The sequence below is a fragment of the Phyllostomus discolor genome, chromosome 4, assembly GCF_004126475.2.
Source record: "Phyllostomus discolor isolate MPI-MPIP mPhyDis1 chromosome 4, mPhyDis1.pri.v3, whole genome shotgun sequence".
NCBI lineage: Eukaryota > Metazoa > Chordata > Mammalia > Chiroptera > Phyllostomidae > Phyllostomus > Phyllostomus discolor.
The window spans coordinates 174,718,385-174,736,111 of NC_040906.2; the positions used below are offsets into that span (position 1 = coordinate 174,718,385).

Here is a 17,727-nt window from a genome sequence, read left to right on the forward strand (position 1 = left end):
ATCTCACATATGTAATATATATATAATATATATAATATATATATATATATTTTCCCACTTCTGCTACTCTTCTGCAGGTAGAGACCTTTGTGTCATTAGCATCACCTCTCAGACAAAACATGAAGGGATGGAAGATGATTAACAGAAGTGGGTAAAATAGTATGACAGAAAACAACCACTAAATTAAGCTAAATTAAGACACCTAAAAAATCACGATTACCTGTGGCATATATATATGATTATAAAATCCTAAACCTCACTTCCACGCCGAGTCAAGTAGAGGATTAAGGGAAAAACTTTTACTTATCAAGGATACATACATCCAGAGTAGTTTTCCTAATGAAAAATCTAAAACTAGTTAACTCAGACCTGGTAATATAGTTTGTCAAGCTTTTTCTTAGTCCCTAAATAAACCTCAAATCCTAAATTCTGGTGCTGTTACCTTATAAAAACCTAGAGTGTAATTCACTAGATCACAGGTGGGTGGAGAACTACAACCACAGAAGCAAATACAGGACACACAGGCATAGTCTAATGGCACTATATTAAAGAAGCATTAAGTAAGAAATAGTTGAACAGAATCTAACCCTTCCTGACTCCCCGACCAAGTGCAACTGTTTTTAAAACTCTGTATTTCAGTTCATACTGGAATATATATCTTAGAATAGGACTCTTTCCCATTTATAAAATTATAATTGTCTATTTGTTTGCAATCAACCTTAGAAACATTTGACAAGGCATGAGAAATACAAATATTATTTGATTTTTACTTTTCCTATTTTCCTTACCATCAACAGAAAGCAGATTTAAAATTCTAATAAGAAAACAACAGATGGGATTGGGGCTAAATGAGACTAAACACATACTTGTAGCCAGGGAAGAATACCTCTCTATATTAATTGGTTTTTATTAAATAAATTTACTTTGAACTCTAACATGAAATAACTTAAAAGTTAAAAATAAAAGCCCAGATTGAAAGCCTTCTATTATTTTAGGTTGAATCATAAAAATGTCGTCATCTCTTACACTAACGTTAAATTCAGCCAAAATGTTCTTCAGAAAGTCTTTAAGAATATAATATTCCAGTAAAAGAAAGTAAACTTTTAGAACATTAGTTGGTGTTCTGTTTCCAAATTTAATCCTCCAGGCATAAACTAAAAAGTTAATAAAGAGCAGATTAAAATCAACCAAGGACAAATTATTAACTGTTTTCCATTTCACTCTTCAATTCTTGTTTTAAATGCATTAGGAATCTCTGCTCCCAATGTAGTTAAAAGCTGCAGCAGCTCTAATATTTAACGGATCTTATCACGAAGGGTGTAGACAGTTCCTAAATGAAAGCACCATATGCCTAATTATTGAGCTAAATTTATACTTGTAGCTATCTCTGAATGAAACGTTTTTGGCTCACAAAATATTTCTTTCTGTGCACTTAAGGTATTTCTCCAGATTTCATTCTTCCGTGTTTCTTCCCTCTCTCCCGGGGGGGGGGGGGGGGGGGGGGGGGGGGGGAGAAAGAAATCTGTGTATCTGAGTGATAGCAGGCCGGGAAGCCAGATGTAACTGGACACTGAAGAATGGACACCCTTTCCCTGGTTTTCCTAAGGAAGAACATCACGTCCATGAGATAACGACTGAAAGAAGCGGGTGGGGGGCGCGTTGCTTACTTTCCTGCCACAGGAAGCAGGGATTTGTGCAACAACAACTAAAGAGGGCGGTAGCAGCAATACAGACTGTTAGTTAACACAGCAATAACTGCCTCTTCTTTCCTGGAAATGACTTCTTGAATCCAGTTACTTATCAACAGCCCCTTTTCTTAAGAAAAGTCCAAGCTATTGTTTCAGTCAATCCCTAGTTGCTAATATTGTTTTCTGACTATGCTACATGCCAGGTGTTGTGCAGACAATCACATACATTTTTTTCTTTAATTCGTACAACAACTCTACAAAAGAGAATTATTAGCCCTTTTTCGCACATGTGAAAAGGGAGGTTCAAAAGTGTTTCTGGTCTGCCACATAGCCTCATAGTGTGACTAGCGTTCTGGTGATATACTTAAATTGGTTTTAATTTTGGTTATACGTAAGACAAATTGCCTTCCACTTCTAAATTCTGGGCCATCAACCTCTGAGCTACAAAAAGGTGTCTCCACACTTAGGGGGTCTGCTTGGAAGAAATAAATGCCCATGAAATTAGCAACATATGGGCCAAAGACAAATAATAAATGCCACAGGAATTTGGGGAAGAGTGAAATCACTAAAGGTTGGGAATGTGATAGAAAGCTTCACAAAAGACATGGATATTGAGCAAGTGAAAAGACACTCCATTTGAGAGGAGTAAAGTCAGTGAGGCAAAGGCATAAAGTAGATGTATTCTGGAGATCGTAACTATGCAGTTAGCTAAAGCAGAGTCCCTCCTAATTTAAGAGAAATGACCCCAGAAGCAGACTGAGCCAGATTTGTAGAAGACCATGAACATCAGCCTAAGCAGTTGGGGCTTCACTTCAAGGCAATGGTTTTCAAAATACAGCCACTGGACTAGCAGTGTCAGCATCACCCAGGAACGTGATAAAAATGCGAATTCTGTGGCCCACCCAGACCTGCTGAGTCTAAAAGTTTAGAGGCAGGGCCCAGCAATGTCAGTTAACATGCCTTCCAGGTGATTCTTTGAATAGCTTCTCCGTAGGAAATGAAGGCCCATGAAAACCTCTGGGTTGGGCAGCAGGAAAGAAATGATATTTTAAGAAGAGTAATCTAATAGTGATCTGCAGAATGAATTCAAAAGGGACCGTTTGCAAATTCATAAAATTCATAGAGCCTGTACCATGCAAATATTTATTTGAGATAGTACTTTGCAGGAGAGGTGATATCAAATTAGGAAACAGAGTTTCTTTCTTAAAGTATACCTTCCTACAGAGAAATTTTTCATGAAATTCTAATTTCTCTTGTGGAAAGTCACACTTAATGCATGACTTTTCATTTCAGTGTGGGACTGTTAGCATTACTTATAAACACACCATTGTTCCTCAAAAATTTTTTTCCTAGCATAAGAAACAAAACCTTTAACTGGGTGTATCATATGTGAAATTGAAATGTAAAAAAAGCGGTTCTTATTAAATAGAATCCACAACTCTAGATAATAATAGACAGAAATGAATGAGGACTTTACCTAAGTTAAAATCACATACAGTAGTCCTCCTTATGCAGTGAACACATTCCAAGACCCTCAGTGGATGCCTGAAAAACCATAGATAGGATCAAACCCTATATATACTATGTTTTTTCCTATACTAATGTAGCTATATGAAGTTTCATTTATAAATCAGTCACAGTAAGATTAACAACTAATAGAACAATTATTAACAATATACTGTAATAAAAGTTATACGAATGTGGTCTCCCTCTCACAAAATATCCTACTGTTCTGTACTTACCCTTCTTCTTATCAGACGATGTAATGCCTACGTGATGAGATAAAGTGAGGTGGAAGTCACAGGGTTTGCAACCTAGCCTTAGGCTCCTACTGACCTTCTGATAGGAGAGTAACTTGAGCCCAAGCACTGATGTAGAGGAAAAGTTGATCTGATAACCAGGATGGCTACTACTGGACAAATGGACAGGGAGCATAGGAGGGGAGACCCAAAAAAACCCAGAATTTATTTATAAAACATTGTGTATTTTTTCTTACATGTATAAACTTCAGTCACCTTCAAAGTGCTCTCCATATGATGCAATACACCTATCGAGACATTATTTCCACTGCTCAAAAAGGGTTTGTACGTCATTGATTTGATGCCTTTTAGTAATTCTGCTGTCTTTTGTTTCACCTCTTCCACATCAGCAAAACGTTTCCCCTTGAGGACTTTTTTCACCCGGGAAACAAAAATAACCAGTCTTTTGGGGCAATATTGGGTGAATAAGAAGGATGGGGCATGGGGGTCATGCTGTTTTTGGTCAAAAACTGCTGAACACTCAGCAGCGTGGTATAGGCAGGTGTGCTCACAAATCTCCCATCATGAAATGGGCAAACACATGGAAAGATCCTTCAAAAAAAATTCAAACACAGCCTCTCACAACAATGCCAGCTCATGCACTGATACAGACAGGTTCCTAGAACACTCACCTCGTGGGGGAGATCTGTACGACAAGGGGCCTGTCCCCTAAAAATAATCCCTGTTTTTGGGGGGCTCACACCTCATATACAGTGTGAAGACGCTGGACAGAGGAAGGTTCACATCTCATGCAGGACAGTGGAAATTCACCTCACTGCTCAGAAGAGCACACCATTTAAAACTTATAAATTATTTATTTCTAAAAATTTCATTTAATATTTTCAGACCATGTTTGACCGTAAGTCACTGAAAACATAGAAAGCAAAGCCATGGATAAGGGTGGACAACTATACTTGATAAACAAAAGGCTAGTATAAATATATAGTGGACTAACTTTTAAATGAAACAGAGCTTTTATATTCAAGTAAGTGTGGACCTTAAGAAACTTCACAAGTATTTACAATTACTTCAGCAATATTACATCTGCTCAAAAGATATCTTAGGAACTACCTTCACAGCCAGTTTATAAGTCACATATGACTAATATGAGTATAAAAACTCAGGTCTCCCCTCAAAATACAATGGCTTGTAGGCCGTGAGGCTAGGTAGAAGGGGCTCTATAGATGGGTGGATACCACTTTTGGATTCTGTGATTATAAAACGGTGGGGGATCGTCACACTTGACCTGAGTAACTCCATGTTGTGTATTTGTTTTAAAAAGTGTATTCCCTCAACAAGTATTTACTGGGTCATATTATGGGCAAGGCCCAGGGCTAGCTGACCCGGTGGGTGAGTAAGCGGAAAGCTCTTGGTCCTGCTCAACACTGTAGTTCTGGAACAGATTCATGGCTATGAATAGCCAATGTCACAGTGATTCTGTACTCTTGGAGTAAGAGAAAACAGAAGTACTTCCGCCCTGTGCTACAATTTTATCTTATTAGTCACAGAACACTTAATTAATCATCATTTTTATTCACCCTGACTGTTAAAGCAGCTTTCAACAGTAGTTAATAAATCATCCTCATTTTTTATGCTCCTCATATTGCTCCCCCCACTTTCTTTAAAAGCTACTGAGTTTTTCATCACACACTCTAAGCTAAGTAACCCCTAGGAGGATTAAATAATGAAGACTAACCAAAATGCCTAATATGAGTGAATGTACACAAAGTATCAACACATGCCAACTATAAAATATATTTTTTTAACTACATAAAATTCCTTTTACACTCATTAAGAATGCCATATAAAATTGCTGACTCAGGCCAATGGCTCCTGAACATGCAATGTGAACTGTTTGCGGCAGCATTTCTCACTCTTAGATGAAAACCTGTATTGGACATTCTACACTGCTAGTTGACTACAAGAATAACAGCATCTTAGAGAACAGCATCCTAAATATTCTAAAATTACTATCATCTCAAACCACAATTTATAAAAATAATACAGTACATTTATGTCAATCATTATTCACTGTGTTAATGTAGTCTCAAAGACAAATTTAAGCAGTTTCTGGCATTTGACAGACTTTTATGAACTAACCCAGATCAGACTGTAAGTGCATTTTGAAATGTGCAGCTCTTCACCATTTTTAAAAAGCAGGACCAAAAAACATGTTATTAGAAGAAATTAGCAAAAAAAACCCCATTAAATCAAATCACATAAAAAATAAGATCAAACTTCATAACAAATCATGCTTCTCTTTTATTCTAAAATAAAATAGCTTAGATAAAAAGCACATTTACCCTATTTAAAAAAGAACAACTAAAGGCCTCTAACATATTTCCAAAAGATCAGTCTACTCCCTCAAACATAAAGATGTATACAGCTATTGCTATGAAGTCTTATGAATGATTTCTTTTTGGTTAATTTTCTTCTTTAAGAATTCAGCTTTGTGAGACTTTCCATTTCTGGTATCACTAAAATCACTTTTGAGATTCTATTTGGACTATTTTTGATCTTCAAGTATAATTTTAAAATAACAGAAAACCATCCCGATGAATTAAAAAAGAAAAAAGAAAGATCCCTCTCCTCTTTCCCAGATCTCCAGAGATACCACATCTTCCTCAAATGTCTGATGCAAAAACCCAACTATAAGTTAACAATGAAGCTGAGCGAATGGAAGCTTAGCCTTTGTAAAATGGGTTATTTCAAAGTGTTTCCAGTAGTCTTCCTTTGGAAGACTACTTCTGGAAGGCTACTTCCTGTGGTTTCAGTTACCCAAAGTCAACTGTAGTTCAGAACTTATTAAATGGAAAATTCCTGAAATAAACAATTCATAAATTTTAAATTGCGTGCTGTTCTGAGTACTATGATAAAAAGGTAAAAGTCTCACCTGCTCTGACCTCTGGTGTGAATCACCATTTGTCCAGGGGATGGAGGCTGTGCACGCTCCAGAACCTCACCCTTAGTCACTTGGTAGCCCTCTAGGCTCTTGGATCTACTATTACAGCACTGCAGTGCTTGTGTTCAGGTAACCCTTATTTTATTTAATAATGGCCCCAAAGCACAAGAGTTGGTGATGCTGGCAATTCGGCTATATCAAAGAGGAACCTTTTAACTTAAAGTATAGTGCTTCCTTCAAGTTAAAAGGTATGTATGTCTAAGAAAAAAAAATTATCGTTTAGATGGAGTTTGCTACTATCCACGGTTTCAGGTACCCACTGGGGGGTCTTCCAATATATCCCTGTGGATAAGGGGCAACTACTGCACTCCTATCAGTAAAGACTACTTTTTTTAAAAAGATTTTATTTATTTATTTATTTTTTTAGAGAGGGAAGGGAGGGAGACAGAGAGAGAGAGAGAGAGAGAGAGAGAGAGAGAGAGAGAGAAACATCAATGTGAGGTTGCTGGGGGTTATGGCCTGCAACCCAGGCATGTACCCTGGCTGGGAATCGAACCTGGGACACTTTGGTTCCCAGCCCGCGCTCAATCCACTGAGCTATGCCAGCCAGGGCCAGTAAAGACCACTTTTTATCCTAGGTATCAACCCAGGCAAGAAGCAAATTTTGCTAATGTTTTTAAAAATAAAATGCTCTCTATTGCTTTTCAGGACTTTGCTTCCTTTGAGAGTTCATGTCCTACTGGCCATGGTAGATCTACCTTTGATGATACCCTACCCAAAAGGCCTCCCACCTCTGCCTTCTTCCCAGTCCAGCTCCTTTAAAAACTTCCTTGTTCTATACAACTTACAATAAGGAAATACAGCTAGTCAACCAAAATGAGAGAAAATGTTTCTCAAAGGCAACTTACATATATAAAATACTGTTTCAACACTTACGAAAGTAGTAAAGATTTAACAGACTACATTCGTTATATTATAGGTAGAAGTATAAACCGTTTTTGGAAAGTAATTCCTCACAATGTACTATGATCCTTTGACCCACTCATTTCCCCTTCTAGGAATTTAAAGGGAAGTTCTACTTGTGGGGTGGCAGCAATAAAAAATGAGATGGCAACTTCATTGACAAGGGTATGTCTCAGCATTTTATAAAAACAAAAAGCTAGAAATAACCTAATTGTTCAGGTCCAAGGGAATGGTTACAGAACGAGGATGCTTTTTCCCCATGTGATTAAGTGATTGAACCATGAAGGATGTTTTTTCTTTTTTCTACTCTTGTGTACTTTTAAAATGTTCTTTCCTAAGCAAGCTTTAGTTCATAATGAAATTACACAACGAAAGGTGCTTACTTCTACAAACATATTCTTGCCCTTGCTAAGACAAATCTCAAAGTATAACAATTTTTGCTGGGCAACTTCAGTGATATACTTTCAACAGCAGCCTTTAAGAAGCAATACATCAATGGCCTTAGGGAGGCCCTGATGGTAAAATTTCAGGGAGCTGGGAATGAGATTTTGAGATTGAGCAGGCACTCCCCTGCTGCCTTAATCAGTCCACCTTTTCTTTTACCTTTTGCCCTGACAAACAGAGGCACAGTGAGGAAACAGCCATGTTTGTGTTTGGTGGTTCTAGCATGTAATCTTATTTAGTTAACAGGAACTAGGGTCCAACAGTCACGTCCCAGACTTCGGCTCAGGAAAGCGGACATGGCTACTGCCAGTGTGGGCTATGAGCCCCAGCCTTCTACCTTTTGACTCTCTTGCCCCTTAGGAATCAAGTGTTCTTCGAGGGCCTTTGAAAAGACCATTCAATGAGAAGGATTTGGCAGATACGGAGATTTCAGCTCATGGTCTCTGGATGACCTGAGTTCACGTCTCAAATACGGTCATTCACAGCCTGTGTACATCAATTATTGCCACACCCTTTTCCATAAACTGCTGGCCTAGGCAAACAGGCATCCCCACCAGTGTCGCAACAAAACTTTAGTGTGCAGCTTGCTGTTATTACACTGCCGCTTGAAGACCTTGGCATCCCTCAGAAGGTTTTCAGCCCCTCACTTCCCGGCCTCCTCTCACACGAAGAACTGGAGGCAGGATTATCGTAATCTAATGGGACACCCACATATAAATACATGGAAAACTGCAAACGAAAGCTCGAATAATGTAGCCTGAGTGTCACTGTATTTAGAGCAAGAGTGATCAGAAAGAGTGAAGAAAATCAAGGACTGGGCCTTTGATAAGCTTAAGAGCATGGGATACAAATAAACTGACAGAAAAAAGGAAGTAAGGGATGTATTCTAGTCACAAAAGTCAAGTAACTGCAAAGGACACCTACCTGTGCTTTTTAATTTTATTGTCTCTGTTTCGAATTTTCTGCAGGACTGCTGGGCTCTAACTACCTAAAACAACTGCCAGAGTATCCCAAACAGAAAAGAAGGCCGCCACTTTTAAATGCTCTTAAACCTTAATCTTATTAAGTTTTCTTTCAAGCACCTACTGATCACAGAAGTCTTTATCAGGACTCAGTGGGGGTGGGGGATGGGGGCACGGCTTCTACCTTCTTCAGAGCAAAGGAATTAGCCAGTATTGCTTTCTCAGGTAACTCCTTGCCCAGCAAACATCTCCCCTTAGGATGGTCTCACTGGGGCTTCTGTTGCAGGCCTACAGCTCAGGACTGAGCAGGAGCCAGTACAGTGGAGACACCACAGGCTTGGCAAGGCCTGGGCACTAAGAGGCAGTTCCCACCTCCATCCCTAGAGCACTGGGGGAACCTCAGGGTGTCACAGCTCATGGGCCCTGTTTCTCGTGCATGAAGTAAGCACTGGTCTTCAGTCTCCGAGGTCCTTCTGGGCCTGAAACCCTAGTAAATCTAAATTCAAGTCTTAAAAAAAAAAAAAAAAGGCCCAAATCCTTGAGTTATAAAGTAGGACTGATTTATATGACTTTTGATCATCAGGTGACAGATTGAGCTGTGATTATAGAACTGATCATAATTATATAAATTTTTGTCAAGTCCAAAATAATTTTCTTCTCACTTCTTAAAAACATTCCTCCAAAAACAAAACACGTTCAAATGCACTCTACCCAATCCTCCTCTCTCCTTTGGGGGCCAATTTCCATGCTTAAGGAGGGAACTCAAGAACTGGGATTGCTCCGAAAAGATGGAGCTTCAGTAAAAGCACACGAGACTGTGAGAAAGAAACAAATTAATTCTTTAACATACGTTTTACAGTACAGAAGTTGAAGAAGAATGTAATTTTAAAAACACCCAAGGTTTTTTGGAATTTGTCAGAAATCTGAGAAAATCAGAGTTGACAGTATCAATAAAATTATGGCTCTTTGGAAAGATCATCCTGATCCCTTTAAGCATCAAACTTATCTGAACTGTTTTTGGTAACTTTTTGAAACTTCATCAGCCACTTCCATGATTCCAATAGTAAATGAAACAATGTGATCTTGGCTTGATGGCTTTAGGTAGGGACCAGTAACAGTCACAATAGCAAGTAGCATTTGTCGTCTGTTCCCTGAGCCCCTGACACCATTCTAAGGCTTTGTGTGGAGAGTCACACTTAAGCCTTCTGATCCAAAAAAAAAATAGGTACTATGATTATCCCCTTTTTACAAATGACAAAACTGAAGCTCTAAAAGATTAAAAAACTTCCTTAAAGTTACAAACCTTGTGAATGAAAGAGGTCAAATTTAGATGCAGTGCATGGGACTTCAGAACCGCCCCTTCTCACCACCACACTGCTCCAGACGATGGAGCAGGGAAAGGGGAGGGCATCCACAGAGCCCCCAGAACCCATTTGGGTGAAGAGAACAGTGTGCTCTTAGAATGAACAGCCTATAGATTGCTGTGATTTTTAGATGTATGAGTACTTTTTAAAAACTCAAGTCCTTCAGGTAAACTGTCAATCCCTCTGTTACATGTGGTGCAATGTCAAAAGAGTATGTACAAAGATGTGGTATAAACACACATGTAATGGAATGTTATTCACCAATCAAAAACAATGAAATTTTGCTATCTGTGACAATATGAATGGACGTAGAGGGTATTCTGTTAAATGAAATAAATCAGAGAAGGGCAAACAATTAATGAGTTCACTTACATGTACAATCTAAAAAACAAAACAAATGAACAAACCAAGCAAAACAAAAACAACTCATAGATAATGAGAACAAACTGATGGTTTCCAGATGGGAGGAGAGGTGAGGAGATAGCTGAAAAAGATAGGGACAATTAAGCCGTGCAAAGGACCAGTTTTAGAAAAAGTCACAGGGATGGGATGTACAGCACAGAGAATATAGTCAATAACATCATGATACCTATGTATGGGACAGATGGGTTCTGGACTTACCATGGTGATTACTTCGCTAGGTTTCTAAATGCCTAATCACTACGTCATACAACTAGAAGTAATATATATTGGGTGAAAGTAATATATATTGGGTGTTCAACTAGAATTTAAAAATAAACTAAAAAATAAAACTTGTTTACATAGTTTGAAAGAATCTCCACATTGAAACAAGCTCCTTCTCTAGGCCCCCTCTCCTCTCCCTCTTCTCTTCCCCCTTCCCTCTCTCTCCCCTACCACTCATAGTGAAGTATGCCCAACTGGATGATTACAAACACCTCTGCTTTCTGCAGTCATTTTTATAAAGAGAAAAAAATGTCTATCGAACTTTCCCTGGGAAGCTTTAGAAAGATGAAATCTTCTAAATCATGCCATTAGTAAGATTTTTTAAAATTACTATAGGTAATGTAACTTAACTAATATGAGGTCAGGTTTACAATTCTGAAGATTATACGGTATGTGATTTGTACTCACTCTGCATTAGGGTCTGCAAATAATTAGTAAGGACAATCAATTTATATACTCTTTTGGCATTTTATAAAGCAGGCAAGCTGTGACAGGACAGTGAGCAACACTCACTCATGATGGGGCTTCCATTCTCAATTCAGCTCTACTACTAACTGGCCACATGATTTCCAGAACAACTTTTCTGCCTCAGGGGTCTCTACTGTAAAATGAACAAACTGAAATAGCTCTAAGTCCTCATCCAGATACAATACTTAAGGACTCCGAGCATATGTTTACTTTTAAAAAACAGAGTTACAATTTTTTATGGCATATTGTTAGTAACAAAACTAATTTGTAGAGTTTGTGTAAAGGAACTTTAAACAGATTTAGAACTGACGGGTTAGGGGGAAGGGGTTAGAGACAGTTCAATTACATACTCACCACTAAACAAGGCACTAGGCTAAGAACACTGAGGGAGAAGTCAAGACTTAATTTTCACAAAGCAACGATTTTGTCCGTAAGCTATCAAACACTGGTTTTTCCTTCATCATTTTTGTCTACTTACGGGAAAGGCATTTCACAGCATCTCTGGAGCTCACAGGATGGCTGTATTTATTTTGACCAACTGTAACTCATCTTTGACAAACATACTCTTTTACAGTCTTGTAGGTTATAAAGAATCTAAAAGGCTGCAGATTCTCCACTGGGCTATAGGGCATAAGCCAGCTGCAGGGCAGTTTTGATCTGCCTATGTACAGGCATGCCTCATGTTATTGCATTTTGCTTTATTACACTTCACAGATGTTACTTTATATATATATATATATATATATATATATATATATATATATATACACACACACACACACAACTGAAAGCAAGACCTTTCACCAGAAAAAAGATTACAACTCACTGTACTGAAATACTCATTTTGTTGCCATGGTCTGGAACCTGACCAGTGCCACTTCTGAGGCGTGCATGCATACTTAGGCCTCATCACTCACACAGACCTGTAGGCATTCCCCCCTCTGACCTTGGGACACATGCTTTGAACTCTCTTTTACACAAAAAATCTGTACTACCATGACCTATGTAATAATTTAATGCAAATATGTAAGTTCTCCACTGAATTCTCACAAATTCAGATCTCATACAAAGGTACTTTTTCTACATGTGAAATACTAGGATAAATTTCTCCAGATGGCTTACTTTATTAGCTTACATGCAGAAGAAATGCAGATGCGTTAACTCAGAAATGCATTTTAAACCTCTTTTCATACCCTTAACTAGGTTCTAAGTCCTAAATATAGCTTCTTTATATGAATCTTAAGTTACCTGATAAGAGGAAAACACTCCTCTCAAATCATCAATAGTTTACAGAAAATTAAACTGAACATAATTGATTACCCATCAACAATCTTTTCTTGCTTTCTTATATTAATGTTCAATAGTTGGCATCTACCCCGGTATTTACACTGTTGACATCTGAATTTATTCATCTACCTGTTAAAGAGAGAAACCTTTACGACCACTCCATGATGTACCTGTTCTGGGAAAAGTCCTAGGAATGGGGATATCTTGCATTTGTCCATATTCAATGTGTGTGTTTCAGAGCACAGTGAGCAAAACAGGCAAGGTAACAATCCAAGGGAATTTAATAAGCTCCTTCAGAGTCAGGTCTTCAAACTGTGGCTTTTATTATTTTCCAAAAATTATTTTCCATACCAGAACTATCCATACAAATAAACTTGAAAGTAAAATTTCAAAATAAAAGTGTGTTGTTTTAATCTGCCAAGGTAGAATATTACTATGTCTGATCTTTAATAAAAGGATTAATTGTCAATAGTTAACATAAATCATAGACTCGAGAACCTAAGACTAGTGTAAGGTATAAAACTATATTTTAACTATCAGCCATCAACATTAACATTTCTTTTAAACTTATGATTATATAAGTTGGTGCGTAATAAACAACTGAAGCCTGTTTTGGGAAACCCAGACAGGCCAACAGTGACCCCAGAGTTGACAGGTCAGGTCCTAAAGCCTTACCTGATAGACCTCAAACTGGTGATCACCCCCCAACTCCCACTACATTTAGTTGGGTGGGGAATCCCCCCCAAAAAAGCTAGCTTCCTAATTAAAAAAAAAAGTTGGGGTAGAATGGGAAATTGACTATTTTTTTTTTTTTAATTCCATGGTGCAATTTTAACTTCTGTACTTCATTATTCTAACACTGCTTTTAAAGCTAAGCACAAGTTGAGTATAATTTTTTAAAGATCAAACTAATGAACATATGTTGTATATATGATAAATTCCAGGGAAATTCCAGAGTTAATTTATTTTCAAAGTTATCATGGGGGGGTGTCTTAATTTCAACAAGTTTTACATCAAGCTGTAACACCCAGCAAATAAGTACTAGAGAGCAGGTGCTGCCTTTTTGAGAAGTACGCTAGACAACATCCTACTTGAAATCACAGACTGCCTCCTCTAGGCACAAATTTGTTAAAAACTTACCACAGTAGCAGTAACACAAACTGAACTGGCAATGTAAAAATAGTATTGGCTATCTTTAAATAAACAAATTTACAAAATAAAAGATTGGCTCAGAAATTATAATATAAGCTCCCAACATGAGATTTGCCTATATCTTTAAATTTTACTATAAAACTATTAGTACTTTCAGGTGTGATAGAGAACCTACGTATATAAAGAGAACTATAAAATAGAGGTATGATAAAGAGCAAAAGAAGGCAAAGGTCCATGAAGAGCCATTGGTCCATGACAAGGAATCCATGGTGGTGCCTCAAACTGAATCTAAATGTGTACAAATAAAGTCCAGTGCCCTACTCACAATGAGTAACCACTTTTTCCACTTTAAAAGCTGAGCATTTACAGCCCAGTTTTAGACTAGCATGACTTTTTTTTTTTTTTTTCGGTTTACAAAGGAACACATCTGCCTGAACTAATCTGATGAAAACCCATAATACATTTCTCCCCTTTAGATTTTGACTAAATACTAAAGCTAATTATGCTGGCTTTTTTTTTTTTCAGTTCTCATAACATGGAATTTAAAGAACATGTTTAGTTCCACCACTTTATGCAAGACCGGACAATTTCAAAACATCTAGGTGCTAAAATATTGGCACCACATGGATACATGGCTACATAAATTTCCTTTACATGGTTAATTAAAACCTTTTGATTTAAAGACACAGATAACATGAATTTAATAGGAACACATATGCATAACTGTTAATATGCTGTTCTGAATTGATTGCTATTTTCCCACTGCTTTTGCTCTAAATGCACTTGTAATTACTATTGGTCAGTACCAATAGTTTTTTTAACACCCATGCATCTTTAGTATTTAAAATAATTTCCAAGGACAATAATGAGCTGCAGTAACTGGCAGCTCATAGGAATTTAGCAGCATGAGATGTGTGAATCACACTGCTTCAAACTTAAGGGAAATAAATATAAGCAGATACAGATTTGGAGTTAATTTACCTGTGGTTTTTGGTAGGATATTTCTAAGGAGACTGGGATGGAGACAGGAGGGAGATGGTTGGTGAGAAGTAGAGCTTTTCCCACCTTCCTGGATTGGTAGCCCTGAAAGAATTTCATGGGGAAGGAAAACTGCTAGACAGAAGTTGTCAGGAGGAGTAAAATTCATTCCCCCACGTTCAGGTTTCTATGCCTGAGGGAGTGTCTCAAAGCAGAAAGGCTGATGGGCTATGGAAGGAAGCTGTGTGCACAGAAGGGATGATAGCAAGGTACCTAGAGTCAACTGGAAGGGACCCAGATCCACTCTAACTTGCTCAATTACAGATTAACAAAATTCATCTGGTCTCATAGAAAAGTCACAAATCTTAGGCAACAGAGCTGCCTCCATTCTGCAGCCACTCAAGCTAAATACCTATTCATCACCTCAAAATTCAGTTTACTGCCTGCAAATGGGGGGGTCAGGAAGCTTCCTCTCTCGATTACCCACCAAACGTCAAAACACAAAGTTTACTTTCAGAAACTGACATTTTATTTTTTATAAAATGACAACAACATTACTTCCATTCATAATGGAGTTTAGCAATCTGAATTAAGATTGGAGAGGACGTGTTTTTAACACTGTTTCTACAGCTCTCGGGCTGTGTAAAACTCCGGGCTGCTGTAACTTTACGCAGGAGAATAGCTGTGGAAAGAGAAACGTCCACGTGCCGGGTGACAGGTGACCAGGACGAAGTCAGGTTTTAAGTCATGGCTCAGTCAATACCAGGTTCTGGACTCTTGCACCTTCCCAGTTCATTTTTTAAATGATAGTCTAACATTATGCTAAGGTCCACTTCAGCTTTAAGCCAGTCATGATCTCACCACGTGTTACTAGTTCTACGTGAAACTAACAAGGAATTATGAAAGACTTATCAAAGTGCATGTTTGTCCAAGATTGAGCCTGTCATCATTGTGCTGCTATGAAGGCGAACCTGTTGCATCATGCAAAATACTTTTTTTCTGACTACACTAGAAATGCAAGAGGCAGTAGGTTTGGCTTTTTCAACTTTTCTCTCTCTCTCTCTTTTTTTTTTAAAGTAAACAACAGCGTGCCCCCTAGGATAGCAAGTTCTCAAGTTCCACCTTTGTAGTCTGTAAGTACACACAGGATGCCACCTGGCAGAATGGGGTCACAAGACTGAACGCTGGGGTATGCTGACTTGCTGTCAGAACCTTTTTACAAGGCGAGATTGATGCTCAGCGTTTACACTCAAGCTTCATTCCAAAGCCACGTCCAAGTCTTCTTGTGGCTGTTTGGGACCTTCACCGTCTCTGTTCTCAGGGACAATGAACAGTATCAGCCAGGGAAAGAAAAGGTTTGCACACCACTTGCCATGTGGCTTATGCTCACCCAAGCATGTAAGTTAGAAGCAACGGGATTCAACCTCAGATGGTAATTGGCCATATCTACTGTTAATGAAAAAAGGAAAACGAAAGCGCCTTTGACACTACAGCTGGTGCAGGTGGTAAACCTCCATGTACCCCTACACTGTAACGTTTCAGTATTCAGAGTTTCAAAGGTTTGCCGTTTCTCCCTTTAAAAACTGCGGGTCGGGAGGGATTTCTAGCATGGTGCACTCACCTCTTTGATCTTTGCTCTCTTCTCGCAGATGGTGGCGTCGGCTGGTGCCCGGCCAACCGCCCCGATGGGCGGCACGAAATCCACCGGGGGCAACCTCCTTAGCACCTCCTTGTCACGCAGTTGGTCCTGGGCCACCTTCTCCTTCTCTAGCAGGATGTCTCTTTGGATCTCCTCGGGCAGCTTCTGCAGGGTCTCCTTGGCTTCCCTGAGAGCCCGCTCGTGGTTTTCGCGGATCCTGGCCAAGTTGTCCTCTAGAGCGGCCTCGGGGTCCCCGGGCGCTCCCTCCTCGCCGCGCCTGGCTCGCCCTGCTGCTGCGGTGTCCTCAGCGCGCCCCCCGGGCCCGGGCTTGTGGTCACTAGCCGACTGCAGGGCGGGGCTGGAGTGGAACAGGACCCCGCTGAGCAGCTTGGAGGAGTCGGGCAGGAAGAAGATCGCCCCGAAGCAGAGCGTGATGAAGGCGCTGAACACCAGCAGCAGCACGAACTTCTCCGTCAGGCGGAAGGCGGAGGGGCCTGACCCCTTCCTGCCGACGCCACCGAGCCCCCCGCCCAGGCCGCCGCCCGCGGGGCTGCTGAAGAGAGGCAACAGGCCCCCCACCGGCATCGCTCCCGCCGTCACGGCTGCCGGGCTGCCCGCTGTCCAGTGGCCCTCCGCCCCACCGCTCAGTAGCCAAACTTCACCGCCGCCCGCCGTCAGCGGCTGCAGGTTTGGGTCCTGCGCATCCAGGCCGCCCAAACCCCTCGGCTGGGCTGCAGGTATCCCCTGGGCTAACAACTCCCCTCCGGGTCTTCTTCCTGGAGTGGTTCCTTTGGCAAACAAGCAAGCACGACAGACAGCTGGCTGCAGCCCCTGCGGGGAGAGAAACAGTAAAATGTTGTAATTACGATGATGGTGATAAAGTTTCCCGCGGGTCTCCGCCCTCCGCCCGCCGAGCTGGCCTCTAGGACAGCTCTCCCAGCTCTGGAGTCAGGAGTCGGGCTCCGGGCACCGCCCCCGAGTCCACTCTTTGGACTTGGGGTGAAGTTTTCGGGTCTCGGGGGGCGGGGTGTCCCGCGCACACCTGGGGCAGGGCCACGTGCGGGCACCTCCTGGACACAGTAGCACACCTGGGGGCAGGAGGAAAGCAGCGTGGGTAGGGGACCCGTCAACTTCGCCCTCTCTCCATCTCGGACTGGGACTAGTTGCCTCTGCTTCTCAGGCGGCGGCTGAGCCTGCAGCCCCGCAGCCTTGCCGCCCAGCAGCCCCGCAGCCCCAGTCACTGCTCGGATAGGTGAGCGCGCCGACCCGCGGGCGAATGGTAGCGAGCAGGACAGCACGCTGCCCTCCGCCGCTGCCCCGCCAGCACTAACACCACTGCCGGTCTCCCCGCGGTCGGAAACGGGGGCGGTGACGCGACCAGAGAGTGACGGCGCGGC

At 40.6% G+C, this 17,727-nt stretch overlaps 1 protein-coding gene across 2 annotated transcripts in view; it reads right to left on the reverse strand.

Moving 5' to 3' along the window:
- Nucleotides 1-17,666, reverse strand: part of MAN1A1 (mannosidase alpha class 1A member 1) — a 148,214-nt gene extending 130,548 nt beyond the window's left edge. For both annotated transcript variants that reach the window (XM_036024635.1, XM_028509280.2), the window contains exons 1-2: nt 17,419-17,666; nt 16,313-17,161 (exon numbers count right to left, since the gene is read on the reverse strand). In XM_036024635.1, coding sequence (XP_035880528.1) covers nt 16,313-16,915 — 603 coding nt within the window. In that variant the 5' untranslated portion in view covers nt 16,916-17,161; nt 17,419-17,666. The remainder of the gene's footprint in view (nt 1-16,312; nt 17,162-17,418) is intronic.
- Between the last annotated feature and the right edge of the window lie 61 nt (nt 17,667-17,727).